Source organism: Phoenix dactylifera, chromosome 9, assembly GCF_009389715.1.
Source record: "Phoenix dactylifera cultivar Barhee BC4 chromosome 9, palm_55x_up_171113_PBpolish2nd_filt_p, whole genome shotgun sequence".
In the NCBI taxonomy this organism is placed as follows: domain Eukaryota; kingdom Viridiplantae; phylum Streptophyta; class Magnoliopsida; order Arecales; family Arecaceae; genus Phoenix; species Phoenix dactylifera.
The window spans coordinates 15,452,273-15,469,395 of NC_052400.1; the positions used below are offsets into that span (position 1 = coordinate 15,452,273).

Consider the following 17,123-nt stretch of genomic DNA (forward strand, 5'->3'; position numbering starts at 1 on the left):
ATACAGATTGATGGATAATAGAAGATGAGGGCTTTGAGATATGTGCATTGGATGGATGACAAAGGACAAAGTGCTTTAAGATCTATGCATGCAGATAAATGATAGGGATATAGTGCTTTAAGATCTGTGTATATTGGTAAAGAAGAAAGGACAGAGTACTTTGAGATCTATGTAGGTGGATAGATAAGAGAGAATAGAACACTTTGAGATCTATGTAGATGGTTGGATGATAGAGGGCAAAGTGCCTTAAGATCTATGTTGGTAGATGAATGATAGATGATAGAGTACTTTAATATCTATGTTAGTAGATGGATGATTGAGGATGAGGCGCTTTGAGATGTGTGCAGATGAATAAATGACAAATAAAGTGCTTTGAGATCTGTGCAAGCGGATAAATGTTAGGGAATGTACCATTTTGAGATATGTGTAAGCATATGGATGATAGAGGATGAAGTTCTTTAAGTGATCGAGAATGGAGCGCTTTAAAATTTATACATATGGATAAATGAAAGAGTATGGAGCCCTTTAAGATTTGTGCAAGTGGATGAATCGTGGAGGACAAAGCATTTTGGGATCGCATGAAAGTCATAATTTGGATTTTTATTTTTATATTTTATTTTATTAATAATGTTAGAATTTAGATAGGCGAGTGAATTCTATTACAATGAAAATAAAATTTTGATGACTAATTAAAACTTTTTATGTTTTTTTTTTGCTAAAGCGGATAGATCATACCTGACGAGTACGGATGCACCCAAGAAAGTTAGAAAACAAAATGCCTCGGAGCGCCCAGGGCAACTCTTGTCTCCAACCCACAAGGTACTACCGGAATGACTGACTACATAAGTAGCCACCCAATCTGCAGCCCTATTGGTTTCTCGAAAAACATGTTTGGCCTGGAAGGCCCCTCCGTCGCTCAGTATTGTCCAGATATCTCGAAGCAATAGGTGGTCACGGCCATCACCCCTTGGCCCCTCCGGATCCAACTGATGACCATGGTCGAGTCACCATCCAAAATAATAGAGCTAGCTCATAAATTACATCGGGCATGACGAAAATCCGTTCAAGCAGCTTTCAGCTTCGCACTAGAAATCGAAATGGCGAATCTAACCACCTATAGCCACCATGCTAGCATGCGGTCCGTATGACAAAACCTGTGCCTCTCATCATTTTTTACGTTTTTGGGTCTAAATTTAACTCGTCCAAAGGGAAATATAAAGTACGTAACGGGAAGTTTCTGAGGTAAACCGCCTCCGTAGGAAAAGCCGAGGCTTGCGTTTGGCTTCTTTGAGGGGAACGCACGATGGACTCCAGTTTCCACCAACCCTTCTCGTTTTTCGGCCGATGGACTCCTTTCCTCTTCTCTTCCCTCCATTTCCGAAAACTTCGGAAGGGGAATTTTAATCTAATCCCCACTCCTCCCATCCCACAGAGTCTGAGTTCGGCCTTCTCACCGTTCATCTAAGAAGATTCCGGCGAGATACGATGATGGGGGAGGAGATGAAGTCTTGTTCGTCGACGCCCTTCGGCTCGTTCACCGAGACCAACACCGATTCCTCCTTCAAGGAGTCTGAGTCGGGAACGCCCCTCGCGGCCGTGGCGGAGGCCTTCGAGGAGCTGGCGAGATCGCGGGAGTCCAGCTCCGAGGACCTCAAGGTTGCCGCTTTCTCCGACGCGTGCTCGCTCGTCTCCGTCCTATTCAATTGCCTCGGCTTCGCCTTCAAGTTCGCCGAGATGGAGTACGTGTCCAAGGTCGGCTCTTTCCTGCTCTCTCTTTCTTTTTTCCCTCCTTTTCTTTCCTCCATAATTTTTTGACAGGAGATGCACTAGAGAGTGTAAGCTATTGTGGAACATAAGTTAATTAACCTGCAAAAATTCTGTCGTGGTTGGAATGTTAAATTACAAATGGCAGAGTGAATGTTTTTTGGTAATGTGCATCTCAGAGTAGTATAGGAGTTGCATTGATAGAGGACAGAATGATGATGAATTGATTGAGGAGCAGTTATAGCCTTCATCTCTCCATCAAGAATGGCATACTGATTTGAGACGCAATATGGGAATTGACTATTGGTGCATTGTAAACCTTGGGTTCGACTATTTTTTAAGAAAAAAAATCAATTTATCGATATATTACCCTGATTCTCAATACCACACTTGCCTGCAACTTAAAACATAATAATGGCAGATACGAGACCGCTCCCATTTTTTTCCAAATATTTATGAATATGAGCATTGATTCATTGTATAAGCACCAATAATCACTTGTTTCAGTTTCATTAAATTTTTGAATTGTTTTATCAAAATTACTTAAGAGTATGTCCATGTAAAGATTTGGTAATAATTGAGAAGCAAGTCATCCTTTTGCATACGCTTTGCATTTATGAGATCCACTATTGATTTGAACATGGCCATAAATCTATAATCCTACTGTTATCTGTGAAATTTGTTTTTCATTCTCGCTAATGTATTCAATAATATTCAATTTTGAGATCAGATATTCAAACTGATAAATTTTGTTCTGATTAATTTCTTCAGGTAAATGACCTAATTGAAGCATCAAAGACTTATGATACATTGAACAATATCCTAGACCATGATGTCGAACATGATACGGTTACAAAGCATGGAAGCCACTCGCGTAATTTGCGTAGAGTCAGACTAGGTCTTGACCTCATCAAAGCTTTGTTTGAGAGATTTCTATCATCTAAGTATGTCTTACTCCTTTTTCACATTTTTTTCCTTTTCCATCTCTATCTACTTATCTTTATTTTATTTATTATTGTAAATGCTAACCTTCATCTTTTTTTTTGGGCGGTGTGAATACTTCTTAATCTTTTGTTTGGGTTTTGTGAATAGCTGCAACATGATGTCAACCCACCCATATACTTTACCTGGCTTAGTCTATTTGGCGGTTAAGAGGAATAAATCAATTTATAAAACTCATTAGGCGATGCCCTTCTCAAATAGTATGTGAATGTAATTAAATGTCGGAAGTTGTCTGAGATAATATATGTGCATGTGCATACTGCAACACATTATAATATATTGATTTCTAAAAATAACCCCCCCCCCCCCCCCCCCCCCCCCCACCCACCAAAAAAACAAAAAAGAAAAAAAAAGAGAAAAAAACACACCATGCAATGTTGATCCAGGGAAAAAAAATGAGGTAGAGCATTAATGAGACTGGAAGGGAAGGTAAGGACCACCTTTATATATTTGGAAAATGAAACAATATATTGGTCTGGACTTAACAAGAAGTGTATGAGTTGAATAAATGCAATAATATGACTCATTAATCTTTCTGTTCCAAGCTTGATGTAAACATATCATGGTGTATGCTTGAGTTCAAACAAAGATGTGATGAAAACTTGAATACACTTAATACGTCCAGGTGTCAAAGTGAACAACCATCATGCTAGTTATGAAATCGAGTGCATAGAAGTAGGGACCAATCATGATATGAGGGTTATGCTTGTGATGACACTTTGTACTTCCATGCGGCAAAAATATAAATAGGGGTTATATGCTGCTAGATCTATAGATCTGGAGTTTTGTTATAATATACCCTTCGAAGGTGGTGTTTAATGCTACAAAGTGTAGCAGAGTCAACCGAATATATATATATATATATATATATATATATATATATATATATATATATATGCTAGATTAGATAACTAATGTGATCTGCATGAATCAGTCATGGTATAAGAATTGCCAGTGTTGATACCTTCATGTTATGTAAAAAAATGAGAGGTTCCAAATGAGCATGTATGCCAACAAATGGAAACAAATCACTATGGAGTGAATAGATTGCAAATCATTTTAGATCAGCTGGCCACTGTAGTTTGAACACTTGTGATATATTGACCACATTAAAATGCTTAAGGCAATCTGCAGGATACTGGATCGAATGATAACAAGAAACATGTGAGTTTCATAAGGAGGGATAATTCCTTAGTAGTAATGCATGGGATCCAATACTCCAATGTCCATGTGGGCTGCAGAACATATTAGATATCAATGGCAAGTCACTAGTGGAGACACTTGTCATATTATGAAGGACTTGCTATGGCTGCTTTTTGGCTCATGGGCAGAGTGAGGATGTAATTTTGCACTTAATGCATGAAGAAAAGGATCCTGCTTTTTGTAGCCATTTTCGCAAACCTCTTCTTCATGCCAGCAGGGTTTATCCATAAATGCCGAGCATGTTATTTTTCATTTCATGGATGAAAAATAGAATGACTGGAAGGGCTCTCAGGAACCAATGCTTGAACAAGGTTTATCTACTAGAACAGTTTTGGTTGGGCAGGCTTGACAGTTCATAGTTGCAAAGTCCCCTTTGGAATCATAAGAGGCAGCAATGAGTAGACAAATCAATATGCAAGGGATGACTTTGTAAATAGTTAGGATGCAACCACATTTGGAATTGGTACTGTCTTCAAGTTGCAAATATGATACAATGAGAAGAAAGATAGCTGGAAATGCTCCATAAGAGGAAGCACATCCTAGATGCTAAACATAAAAGTAAAGAATTTTTGAAGGGTTACTTTGTAGTCAGAATGTAGCTCATTGTTCAGCTGGTTATCTTGAACCATAAAAAAAAAATCCGAGTTTACTCAAAATATTTCTAGATTCACAAGCTGATACAAAATGGGAATCTGAATATGATGAGAAAATTGAAAAAAAAGAAATAATAAAAGGAAGTTGATTGGGAAAACATGTTAAATTGGTGGCTTGAGTGATTGGTGGATGGATATATTTCGAGCATATGAACTTCAATGCAATGGTGCAAGTGTTGGTTAGTGGGAGATACTAAATCTGCTAAATCAATGGGACCCCAAAAACTTTAGATCAGCAAGAATGGAGAGTTGGTAGTTTAAATTTTTTGTCCGAAAATGAGGAAAAGGCACATGGAACATAAATACTTGCAGTTTGAGCTGTTAGGAAGTCACAAAACAAATGACAAAGCACAAAAAGTTACTCTTTTTATTGTTATCATTCAATATGGTAATAAAATCTTATTTGGTTCTCATCTGCCAAATTGTACTAAGCATGTAACAAGCTCGAGAGAAAAGGGTCATCAGTCAGTCCATCTAGAGTAGACTACTCTCGAATCTCAATTAATAGGACAGAATATAGTTCAGATGAAAAGTAACATGAAAAAGGGTGATTCCTAAATTATTTTGAAAATGAACACCAGAGGGCAGATGACAAGGAAGAAATAGGTTCAGGTTCAGTTTTACCAAATTATTGGCGCTATAAATCTCCAGACAACTAACAAAGGTGGACTGAAGCTTAAGGGGATGCTTGATAGGAAAACAATGGAGCTCCTATTCAAAGTTTTAGTCTTATGTATGGAGATTTGATGAAACGATCAATTTTTAGCACTATTTATTTTCTGGGAAAGAAGGGCATGGGATTGGAGTACTCGGACATTTTATTAATTGATCTAATCATTGGACCACACAAATGAAAAGAAGCTTTCCAGAGATGCAGCAAGGCACTGTTTTTTTTTTTCCATTAGATTTAATCTATCAAGAAGTAGGACAGCTGATGTCAGTACTGAGTGATAATTAAGATGTAGGTTCTCATTCCCTAGATGTATTGGGAATGAGAGGGTGTCTTGAGCCCCTTCACCTAAGGAGGATAAGGGGGCATGGATCCCAAATATACACTTCTCTATATAGAATGATAACATGTGGTTATGTCCACATGCCTTTAGGTGGATGTCTCCACTATGGTCTTGAGGATTGATGATCCACTCCTTTTGTTCTATCATGCAATTTGTTTCAGGTTTTATCTTTACTCTGTTTCAAGACAGGCACAAAAATAGTGTTTCTTTTTTTAAAAAAAATGTGTGTACTTATAACTACATGACTATCAAAGGAGTCTCCGCACTTTCTGACTCTCCGCACTTTCTATGTTCTGAATCTTGACTGTTTTTAAGCTGTAAATGTAAGCATTATGTTTGTTTGCATGTAGGCAGCTCTAATACATCAGACTGTTCCTCCTGATTGACATGAAACTTGCCTACATACAAGGAATGATGAATCACATGTATATTTAAGCACTCCATTGCAAATAGCTTTTTGCAACACCAATTCTTCTTGTTTCTCAGTTTATCTGTGGTTAGTTCAGATTTGATCTGGTGCATACATTATGTTTATATCTCTCAGTGAATGCTCATTAAAAGAGGCTGCTTTAACTGCATATGGACAAGTTTGTGCACCATTTCACACCTGGGCTGTCAGGACAGCAGTTGGTGCCGGGATGTGTACTCTTCCGACGAGAGAACAGCTATTATTGAGGTTAAATGAAACTGGTTAGCTTACTTCACTTGTCCATGGTTATAAATCATTTTGACATTTGATTCATTCTGTACTGAAGTTCAATATCTAAGTAGTTGTTGTGCCAGCTAATTTCTTTTTATACAAATTCCAGATTTTGGCTGTCCATTAGGCACGTCACGGGCTTCCACTGTTGCTGCAGAAAACTCTGTACAGAAGGAAATGAGGAGATATATCGATGCTTGTAGTCCCATTATAGAATACATTGACAATCTGTTCCTTTCAAGGAATATTAGCCTAGATTGGTGACATGACTCAAACATGCTTTTTTTAATGGCGCTGATAGCAATTCATCTTCTATTCAGGCTCCTCAAATCCAATAATTTTCTAACTGGGGAAGCTGCTTTACTATTTTCCCTAATTTACCTATTTTTTTCCTTAGATCCCTAATTTATTGTTAAAAGTTGTACTATTATTGTACTACTGCCACTGAATCATTGCTGCTGCTTGTTTCTTCAGTGATAAATGATGCCAATGATTTTGTTATAGATAGCATGTGGGGAGTCCCAAAGGAGTAACTAGCAGAAAAGTTCTTAGATTTCTTTTCCTCTTTTCCCCTTTGTATGGAAGAGTATATAATATTATATTGAAATTTACGTCATATCTGAATTCAGCAGCATCAATGGCAGAATTAGATTGAGCTCGACTAGTTCAATATTGATTGACCACATCGCCAGAAGGATTAACACTCTCCATAAATCCCTTCTTCCTTGATTTATGTCAGTTAATTTGAAGGTGCGATCTTTTGCGAGTCTGCTTTGCTAAACTAGGTGGTCAGTGCGCAGAGAAACCCTTCATTGCGAAGTATGGAATATGTTTCTTTCCATTCAAATGGAATTCATTCTTTCTTTTTAAAGAAAATGTCAGAGATTCAATTTAGGAGCATATGATAGTACATGAACCTTCAGTATGGAGCTGTTTGATTGCTTGTAAGCTTTATTTAAAGAAATATTTATAAAATATGCTTTTTGTGAATTATGTCTTATGAAAAAGGAGAGATTCGTTTTTCGTAGAACTCATGTTTCAGGTTATATGACCTTTCAGTCATGGCAAAACAGATTTTATGGAAAGCAACCAAACAAAAGTTCTGGTAGAATTCATTCATTTCGATTTTAATAAACCCTTTTATGGTAAAACTAATCAACCAAACATCTCCCAGGTTTGAGTAAATATTAAAATAGATTTTACTGACCAATGTATGCTTCCTGACTTCCTTCTAGAAATTTTATATTTCAAAACTCCTGTAATGCTTGTGCTTGCCTTGCACATGGTAGATTGTCAAGGATATTCCTCATTTTGTTTCATGGTTGGTATAGCTTGTATTTTCTACTGGATTCTTCTCATATTTATCTTGTCAATTACAGATGCTGGTCTCATAGGTAATATCTATTCAACAGCAATGTTCAAACACAATGGAACTGCTAAGTGTGGTTAGTTCACAATTAATGTGGGTTCTGGCCTTCAAGATTGCTGTACATGAGTTCTACTTGAAGAGCATTGCCCAACGGTTTCAACAAAAATAATATTCCGAAATCATGCATCTAAAATTATCAGGCTGCTTGTGTATGCTTCTAATTCTTCTCTTTGAGTTTTTATCAAGGAAACCTGGAATCAAAAAATCCCGAGAAAATTGGGATAGTTCATGATTTTTTCAGAATTTTCAGATCAGGAGATTTCTTATTCTATGGTCCCCCCCTTTTCATGTTTTGTTCAAGGGTTAAAAAACTTTTTCATCCAGCAGGTTTTGAATCGGGGACTTGAGCCTGATAAATTGTGGGCTGAGTTATATACGAAGTCTTTGTCACCTGGCAGTTGGCAATATGCCTTAACATTGTGTTAAAAAGTAATAATTCTGCATAAACTTGCTCTGAACAGTCATTTATTTTTTATATATATAAATCTATGAAGCCATAATCTTCCACTATAATAAAACTAACAGCCCTCTGCTCAAAAAATTGAATTAAAAATAAAAGTATTGTTTAAAGCTCATGATGTTATATGTATATACTGGTAACACTTGGAAAGTCCAAAACGATGTAATATTATCACAGTCCTTAATTTTTGGTAAGAAAATGTTGGTGATATAACAAACTAGTGCTATTTTCTCTCTTTCCACAAAATTCAGATTATGTTTTTCAGCCTCATCCAAAATGACTAATCGAAAGCTATTTTTTTAAAATTTTTTTTTGACGAACTCGAAAATTCATTTAAATCTAATTACAACCATCATGATTAACTGGTGGTCAGTTTCTATTAATCCATGTTATCTACTCGTTTGCTTTAATATTACCTGTCACAACTTCGTAACTTTACTCAAGAAGGCTAAGGATAATTTTTTGGATTTTTTATTTTTTTACAAGTGTTCAAAATCTCCGAAAAACCTGGACGGTTCTCATAAATATATATATATATATATATATATATATATATATATATATATATATATATATATATATATATATATATATATATATAAAATCCACACCGCGTCACCGTACTCCGGGGTACGCACTACCCTCTTATCCTCTCCATCGCTGCCGCTCCTTCTTCAGCACCCCTCCCACCTAAGCCTCCTCCAATGCCTCTCTTCATCTCTAAAATGGCCGGGAGCGGTCTGTTCACCGCCCGGCACCATCACCTTCCCATCCCCCCGCCCTCCCTCTCTTCCTCCTCCGCCCTTTCGAACCCCCTCTCCTTCCCTTCTCCTCGAAGAAGTATTCACGTCGCGCGGGCGAGGAAGGGCCTCTCGTCCCGCACCCGCCGGCTCGAGAATCGACGCAAAAAAGGCGCTGCAACCACCACCACCATGGAGGAGGAGGCGGCGGCGGAGTTGGAGGGGGTGGCCGCTGGAGAGGGGGCTTCTTCTGCTGCTGCTTTTCTGGAGGTCGGCGGAGGAGGGGCTGAGGGGCTTGCCACGCCGTCGCTGCCCATGCCGGAGCTGCCGGGGGAGGAGCCGGACTTCTGGGAGGGGCCGCAGTGGAACGCCTTCGGCTTCTTCATCCAATACCAGTGGGCCTTTGGCATCGTTTTTGCGGTATTCTCCGTCCCCCTCTGCCAAAATGGAACCTTTGATGGAGACGAGCTTCTTTAACCGTTTCCTTTATTGCTTTACCTAATTTTTGTCGAGTGATTTCTTCGTGCTAATTCGCTCTTATGTTTACTTCCTGTTATCTTCTCTCTCTCTCTCTCTCTCTCTCTCTCTCTCTCTCTCTCGCCCTTTTATTTTTGATTATTTGTGCTGTATGGAGAAGACATGCATGGAATTGGATGGAAATGAGTTAACTTGAATATTATAGAGAAGAATTTAAGTTTTGAAAAGGCGTTGTAAGTTCACTAATTTGTAATCCTGAGGATTGAATGATAAAGCACAACATTTTTTAGTAGTTAATTCGAATATGGAACAGCGGAGAATGGGGCAATTGATAATATTTAATATCAAAGGGGAGGTTATGGCGGATGACTACCGAGCCTCGGAGGTTTACATGTAAGTCTTAGGATTCAAATCATAGATGGATAGCATTCTGTTGTCATTTTAATGTGGGAATGGAACATATGGTTTACATTGACGTGAGCTGCTGTATATATTTTGGGCTGTGATATTTCTGATAATGAAAATTTACTTTAATTGAGTTTGATTTAACATGGGGAAGTGGTTTAAATTCATGTTATTTTTTTCTGTTGCTACTTGATGTGAGGTGGATTTTTCAAGGTTGCTGGGGTGTACCTTAAATGGGCGAAACTAAAGCCAGGACATTCCATATTATCAGATGAGATTATTCAAAGAGGACCAAACTTCCGATATAAATGATTCACAGTCCAGCAGCTGGCTACTGTCTCATATCATCTACTGATATGGAAGATAATTCTCTAAGAGAGTTTGATGCTTTCTTTTCTTTTTTTCTAAGTTATCCGGTTCGGATGAAAATTTTATCCAGTCTATCAAAGAACTTGTTGACTTTGAAACTGCACTTTCCTATATTCAGGGATCTGTTGCATTCAATTGAGTTGATAAAGCTCTTCGCCCGACTAGCTAATGGGTCACATTTGATGCTGGATCCTTTTCGGGGCAATTTCAGAAAAGCTTCTGGTTGATTGCTGTAGTTTCTGGGAGAAGGGTAGAATCAGGACAGATCTGACAAATTAGATATGCTATTAGTTTCTTCACTTTGATTTAGACATAGTTATGAAAGTTGTGCGCTTATGTAACTTTGTTCAGCAGCCCACATTGGTTAGTGTTATTCAAGGAGGTATTCCAAAGCTAAATTGTAGGTTAAATGATAAAATTAGCAATTTTGCCAAATCTATAGACTCTCTTAGGGCGGTTGTTGCACTTAAAATGGGATAAAGGACTATGTTTAAGTCGATGTCTAAACCTCAGTACCTAAAACTTTGTTGTTTAACACATCATATGCTGCCATTGGGAAAAAATGAAGCTAACAAACATGCAGATGACAACACTTTGACTTTGTCTATCTTATCATGCAACATCACAAGATGTTGCAATAATTTAAATTACTTTTGCTTTCTATTTGGATTACATTTTTGCCCTGGAAGGGTTGAATATAAAAGGAATGGCCTCTTTCCTGTAAGAACTAAATGCTATCAATAACAGGAAGTTATATCGCGAATATTCTAGCGACAGAAAGCATCTTGAATCTGCACATGTAGTAGTCTCGACAAGAAAAATACAAAACAATCAGTTTTGTTAGATGCGATCATTATGATTAAAAATTTTGGTAATTCTATAAAAGATAAAATGGGATGTCCAGCAAAAGTAAGGAGTGAGAATTCTGCCTAAAGTTATTAACGAAATAATGTATAGGTTTGAACTACTTCCTTGTTATGTTTGAATATTTACTGGTTCATGTTGAACAGGTCGGATTAGGCAATTTTATGTCCCTGGTCAAATCACTCGACTTCCACTGGCCACTTATTCAAGCCATTTTAATTCTGTTAATTGGATATAATATATCATGTTATAGTGTAGTTCAAAATATTATAAATTAAAAAAAGGGTCCAAGTGAACAATAGTGAACATGGAAGACATAAATATATTGAGATATATATCTGGTAAGGATAATGGGTTGGAATATATGTGAGAGTTAGAGTTACACCAGTTTAGGAAGAAGTGATGTAGAACTGAATGAGATAGTATGCGCATAGGCAGTGATGATTTGGGGAGGTTTTTTTGAAGAAGAGAGTTCAAATTTATTTGAGTATTCGGAAGGAGTCGGCCTAAGTTTGCATGGATTGGCTGATAAAGAATTTGATAAAGCTTGCAGTAATATAAAGAAGTAACCACTGAAAGGAACAGTTGACGAATTAAGGTCGTAAAAGCATCCCACATAGTTAGAATAAGGATTGAGTGTTATGGTTTCCTTTCCTATCCAATACCTAATAGTGCTATCTTATCCTAATACCTAATAGGCCTCATTTTTTTGCTATAAGGTGGTTTGCTATTGCTGAGTTGTAGTTATTTTGGTTTTGAAAATTTCTAGTCTGCGATTTTTTATTTATTGTATCATGTGATTTTGAAGTAACTAGAATATATAATGTACATCTAAGGTGTTTTCATCTATATTTTATCAAAATTAGTTTGTTGTGATATTTAGCGATATACTCTAGTTTTTAGCGGAGAACATCTTTGTTTTAGTATGGTGCCTTTCACCGAGCTGACTTTTTTCGCATAAAATTGATTTTTGTTTCTCTATGCTCTTTTGCCATGATTTCTTTTCGGTTATTGTGCACAGATGGCCAAACTAATGCAATTGTCTGCTTTAACAGCTGATTGCTTGCGGGATTTCTGTTGCTACATACAATGAGGGGGCAACAGATTTCAGGCAAACCCCTGTTTATAAGGAGTCAATTCAGTCGCAAGAGCTCTTAGAGGAGCCAGAGGCATCAAACTCTGATGTGTTTGAGGGAAATCCAACTGAGGTGGCCCCAAGTTTGGACTAGCATTGTCGTAGTGGGTAGGGCTCATGCCATCCGATCATTTTGTTGGAAACCTAGGATTATGCAATCCAAGACACAGCTGGAATTCCGTGAAGCATTTGCCATCAACAGTATGCAATATCGCTTGTGTACTGTGTGATACTCATTTCTTCGATGAGTTTGTAAATTAGTGGCTGTGAGCGTAATAAAGAATGAGCTCTTAAAATGCCCTCAAGATCGATATTCTATATTTTCTCCATGGGGCAGAACTAATCTTAAACAGTATAAAATTCTATTTCCTTGACTTGTTGGCCATGTGGTTGTATTGTTTCTTTAAGAAAGATGTGGCTTTAGTCTATGTGCACCCAGACATTGGATGTGCGAGCATCGCAAGTAGTTGTTGACGAGCTGCGAAATTACTCAAGTAGCTTAGACATTTCTTTCAGGTTTTTGACGACAATTATTAAGTAATTTTGGACATTTTTTCAGGCTTTTGAAGACAATCACAGGTAGCTATATTCATATATTGGAAATAATGAGAGCACAAGGTTTAGAGTATATCAGTCACATGTGGTCCATCTCCTCAGCATCTGATACTGCTTTTATTTTGAATCTCTGCAAATTTGATGCGATCATATTTGTAATAGGAACATATTATGCAGTAGACCATTATAGCATCTGAGCAGAAGTGAAGGAGTTGTAACTTTGAGATTTGAGTTCTGCTTTGCCATTACTAAGCACAAGGAATATTTCTGCTTTGCATATCAAAACTGTGCTAGGTTTTTCTGCCTTCCATGGATAGGCTACCATCTCCTTTTAATCAACAGGATTGTTTCTCTTGATGTCATATCTTCTGATACATGTGAAGAGGGGCGACATAAATTCTATTCAACCACCATTGAAGAACTTTTTTGTGCTTCCAGGTCCATCCACTTGCATCCACCAACTGAATCCCTGTGGTCATTTCATCATCATGGTTTTTCTCATAGTAAATATTGGTGCTTGTTTTCGGTCCAGTCTCAAAGACTCAAACCAGCTATCCTTTTCCTTATAAAAGCAAGTTTTTTTTTTTGTGTGTGGACTCTAGTAATTTTTTTTTATTAAATAAGTATAAATCTTAATTTTTATGTTATTATGATTATCCTAAACAGGGAGAGTAAAAACGTGAATCATCCAAAGAATTTTTGTTACCAGGACCGTCGTTTAACATTAAGAGATTCACCGAGTAATCATCTGTTGGATTATGAAATGAGGACCAATCTGTGGAGCTTTTTATTTCCGCAGCCAGTACAACAGCCAAGATGCCATGGCACACGGATCTCGCCATTGGCTCTTCCTTAAAAGTGAGAGCTAAGAGGAAGCGTATAGCTGGGGGTAGATTAATTCTTGTCAGCTGTACTTTTTGAGCTCCCCAATAGACAAGGAAGATAACCCGAGTGCGTCTCGTGGGCTCACGTAATGCATGGCTGCACCCACGAGAAAAGGCACAAAAAAGCGCCTCCTCCCTCTCCCTTACAAATACCCAACCAGCAAGCCTAGTCCTCTCCAAACTTCTGCTCTTCAGGCAGCTTTCTAGGATTAAAAAATGTTCGTCTTGTGTTTTCTGGCAAAACTTCTGGCCTTCTTTGCTCCCCTCCTGCTCTCTGTGGCAGCAATTCTGGCGGTAGCTCGTTGGGGATTTGAGCCTCAAGCGTTCGAGCAACAAGTAAATGACCAAGTGGCAAATGCGGCTGACTTGCTATTCACGTACCATGCAGCTGAATTGGCTGTCCCTGCAGGACCGCCTCCCATCCAAGAAGCTGATCATGGATAACTTACAAAGGCCTCTGGGCTTCTCCATTTTTTGTTTTCCCCTGCCAGTACCATCATGAGCGGATATTATGTGCTCAGGAAGTTGGTTTTCATAGAATGAATCAATTGTTATCTAATTTGTTGTTACTACTTTCCTATCAATATTTCTTTCTATGAATTACCTATTGATGTTGAATTAAGTGAAGTTTTTTGGTTTCAAGCCATGCTTTTTAATAGTGGTTTATTAAGGTGGCTTGGAACAATGCCAAAACCTGGGAAGCTAATGAATATTGAGATGATAGAGAGAGTTGCAAGAGCTATCAAACTTGATGCCCTGCTAAACTTGGCGGATATTCTGGGTTCTTGTCCTGCCTTCACTCTGATTTCAGCCAGGATTTCTCCAGTCTTAGTTCTTTAAAAAGAAAAAGAAGAAGCAAATGTGAAATAAAATGGACTTGGCTGCATTTGTTTTATCTAGGCGATAACTAGTAGTATACTTGCCTGTGCAATTACACACAGGATCACCAAATGGGTCCACTTAAAAACTAGGCCTTTTCATCCGCTTAAAACAGGCCAAAGTGGCAAATTTAGAGGAGAAGGAGACAAACAATTTCTTTTCCCCGTTTTAATGAAAAGGATGGACGATGAGGATTTTTTTGTCCACAATCAACAAAATTGAAGGATAAAGAACACTGATTCTGTCCTCTGAGCTATGTCGCTGTCTTAATGTAAACAAGGCAAACTTTCTTATCTTGTGCTGCTCAGATAATCTAGAATGAGACGGAGAATGCATGGACTAGTGGCTAGAAGATGTTTAGTTTCTTTACAAGATACACAAATGACAATTGGGAAATCAACTTTAAAAGTGGGCAGACAGTCTTTGCTTCATCAAGAAATGATTTGGTAACAAACAAAGAACTTGAGCAAACTAGCAGGATGGACAAAAGAACTTACAATGGGACTCATTTGGGTCTACTGCATGGTACTAAAACGTCACCCAATTTGAGTTAAAACAAGCTCATAAGCACAATGTACTACTTATAATTCATGAACATTGTTATCATCATCATCTGACTCAGAAGGACCTCTGCCAACTCTTCTCATACACCTTCCTTAATGATAGGATTGCAGACCTGCTCCAACTCCTTCAGCTTCTCATCATCATAGTCTTCCTTTTCTGCTTTCTGATTGTCATCTAACCACTCCATGGCTTCCTTCAATGCGCTCTCCATTGTCTCCTTGTCATCCGATTCAATCCCGTCAGCGAGCTCGTCCTTATCATCGATCGTGCTTTTCATGTTATGAACATAATTTTCGAATCTGTTCTTTGCGCCGATCCTCTCCTTGATCTTCTCATCCTCTTGTGTGAACATTTCGGCTTCTCTCACCATCCTGTCAATCTCCTCTTGGCTTCGACGCCCCTTGTCGTTCGTGATGGTGATGGATTGAGACTTCTTGGCATCTTTGTCCTCGGCTGTGTTGTTTTTAGAACGGCCTCGATTGAGCCATCTTCTCTCACTCTTCTCATCCATCTCAGCGATTTGATTCCGGTCGACGTCTCCCATGACAGCAAACTACCATTCACCCTCAAGCCTCAAGTGGCCGCTAACCCATGCAGCATGCCTGCCAATATTCTACTAGTTGTCGTCTAACCTGCACTGTTTTAATTATTTTCAGTTTGTTCACTAATTTTCCTCGGCTATGGTTGCTTTTGGGCGCTTCCCTCGATTTAGAGCTTGTCATACAATGCCTACTCTCAAAGAAACTAGTCCGAATTCAAGAAAAGATCAGCTATTGAGAGAAATTAATATGGAGATTGTTGGGGGAAAAACCCCAAGTCATACATCCACGGAGGCGCTCAGCCAAAGAGCGCCGACCGAAAAGCTGCTCGGTCAGAGAGTGCCGACCAGAGAGCTGCTCGGCCGAAGAGCGCCAGCCGGAAAGTTGCTCGGCCAAAGAGTGCCGAACGGAGAGCTGCTCGGCCAAAGGATGCCGACCAGGAAGGCGCTCGACTAGAAGGCGCCGACCAGAGTGCGCGCCAAGAGGTGCCCAACCAAAATAAGCTGCTCGGTTAGAAAGTGCCGACCAAAGACAGCGCCGAGGCGCTCTGCTAGAAGGTGCTCGCCTAAAGGGCGCCGACCCGGAGTACTCAAAGCAGCCCCGCCACAGGGCGCCCCATTGAGCGATCAGCTCGGCTCGGCACCCTTGCCGAGCCGATACCTTAACCAAATGTTCAACCTCCGCCTAAAGTCCAAGGGACTTGACAACTCCTACGGCTTGCGACCTGCCACTATCTCCAAGCCATCAAGGCATAAGATCTCCTCAGGCGTTCGGCGCGACCTGCCATTAATGCATGAGACTCCCTCAAGTCTCCGATGCACTCAGGCATTTAATGAACACGGCCCAAGACGATCTCCGGATCACTGAACCATCAGAACGTATGGCTCTCCCTGACCGCCGGTTCATTCGGTAATAAATGCACTTACCATCCACGGACCCCAGGCCCACCACAGCCGGCGGTTCAACCACTCCAACAGGTCCGATCGACCGTGACAACTCCCTGATTCCGGTCTGATCCGGTCCCGTTCTCCATTACGCCATTAATGGGCCAAATCGTGCCCAATTATTACAAAACAGGACAAACCTCCTGTCACCTCCCAGGTAACAAAAATCCTCCTATAAAAGGAAACCTGGAGGGAAAAGGGAGAGAGGACCAAAAACCAGAGAAAAAACCCGGAGCTGGGGAGAACCCTCCTAGACCGGGGGAAAAAGGAAGAAAACAGCACAGACACAATTGAACACGAGATTCTCTTTGTCTTCTCCACATACTCTCTCCCCTGCTCTCTCCACATACTTGCCCCCTCTGACTTAGGCATCGGAGGGCCGGCGCCGGGGAGCCCGGCCACCGGTTTTCTTTGCAGGACTTGCACACCCCCCCGCAGCGGAGGACGCAGCCAGCCGGCGCACCGCCGTCCGCCCCCTGCAGCAGCGGAGCTCCTCCTTCCCCGGCTTCACGGTGGCCCCCGGGTCCAATTTCCAGCAACAGAG

The 17,123-nt window shown here is 39.6% G+C and overlaps 3 protein-coding genes across 3 annotated transcripts; 2 read left to right on the plus strand and 1 right to left on the minus strand.

Annotated features, from left to right (window-relative positions):
- Positions 1-1,264: 1,264 nt before the first annotated feature.
- Positions 1,265-6,842, plus strand: LOC103701016 (ACD11 homolog protein-like). The gene is made up of 4 exons (XM_008782947.3): positions 1,265-1,752; positions 2,536-2,708; positions 6,180-6,325; positions 6,445-6,842. The coding sequence occupies exons 1-4, from the start codon at positions 1,486-1,488 to the stop codon at positions 6,597-6,599; spliced, it is 741 nt and encodes a 246-aa protein (XP_008781169.1). The 5' UTR covers positions 1,265-1,485; the 3' UTR covers positions 6,600-6,842.
- A 1,996-nt stretch (positions 6,843-8,838) lies between these two features.
- Positions 8,839-12,595, plus strand: LOC120111919. Its single transcript, XM_039130171.1, has 2 exons — positions 8,839-9,384; positions 12,135-12,595. Exons 1-2 carry the CDS (start codon positions 8,929-8,931, stop codon positions 12,306-12,308), a joined length of 630 nt encoding a protein of 209 aa, XP_038986099.1. The 5' UTR covers positions 8,839-8,928; the 3' UTR covers positions 12,309-12,595.
- A 2,580-nt stretch (positions 12,596-15,175) lies between these two features.
- LOC103701892 (luminal-binding protein 3-like) lies at positions 15,176-15,607 on the minus strand. The gene has a single exon (XM_008784113.1). The coding sequence runs from the start codon at positions 15,605-15,607 to the stop codon at positions 15,176-15,178; it is 432 nt and encodes a 143-aa protein (XP_008782335.1).
- Positions 15,608-17,123: the final 1,516 nt, after the last annotated feature.

Excerpts from the sequence above, each read along its gene's own strand:
- LOC103701016 (XM_008782947.3), top strand. The coding sequence starts at position 1,486 with ATGATGGGGGAGGAGATGAAGTCTTGTTCGTCGACGCCCTTCGGCTCG. Across the intron at positions 1,753-2,535 it reads AGATGGAGTACGTGTCCAAG|GTAAATGACCTAATTGAAGC; the intron begins GTCGGCTCTTTC and ends TAATTTCTTCAG. Across the intron at positions 6,326-6,444 it reads ATTGAGGTTAAATGAAACTG|ATTTTGGCTGTCCATTAGGC; the intron begins GTTAGCTTACTT and ends TACAAATTCCAG.
- LOC103701892 (XM_008784113.1), bottom strand. The coding sequence starts at position 15,607 with ATGGATGAGAAGAGTGAGAGAAGATGGCTCAATCGAGGCCGTTCTAAA.
- LOC120111919 (XM_039130171.1), top strand. The coding sequence starts at position 8,929 with ATGCCTCTCTTCATCTCTAAAATGGCCGGGAGCGGTCTGTTCACCGCC. Across the intron at positions 9,385-12,134 it reads CCTTTGGCATCGTTTTTGCG|CTGATTGCTTGCGGGATTTC; the intron begins GTATTCTCCGTC and ends CTGCTTTAACAG.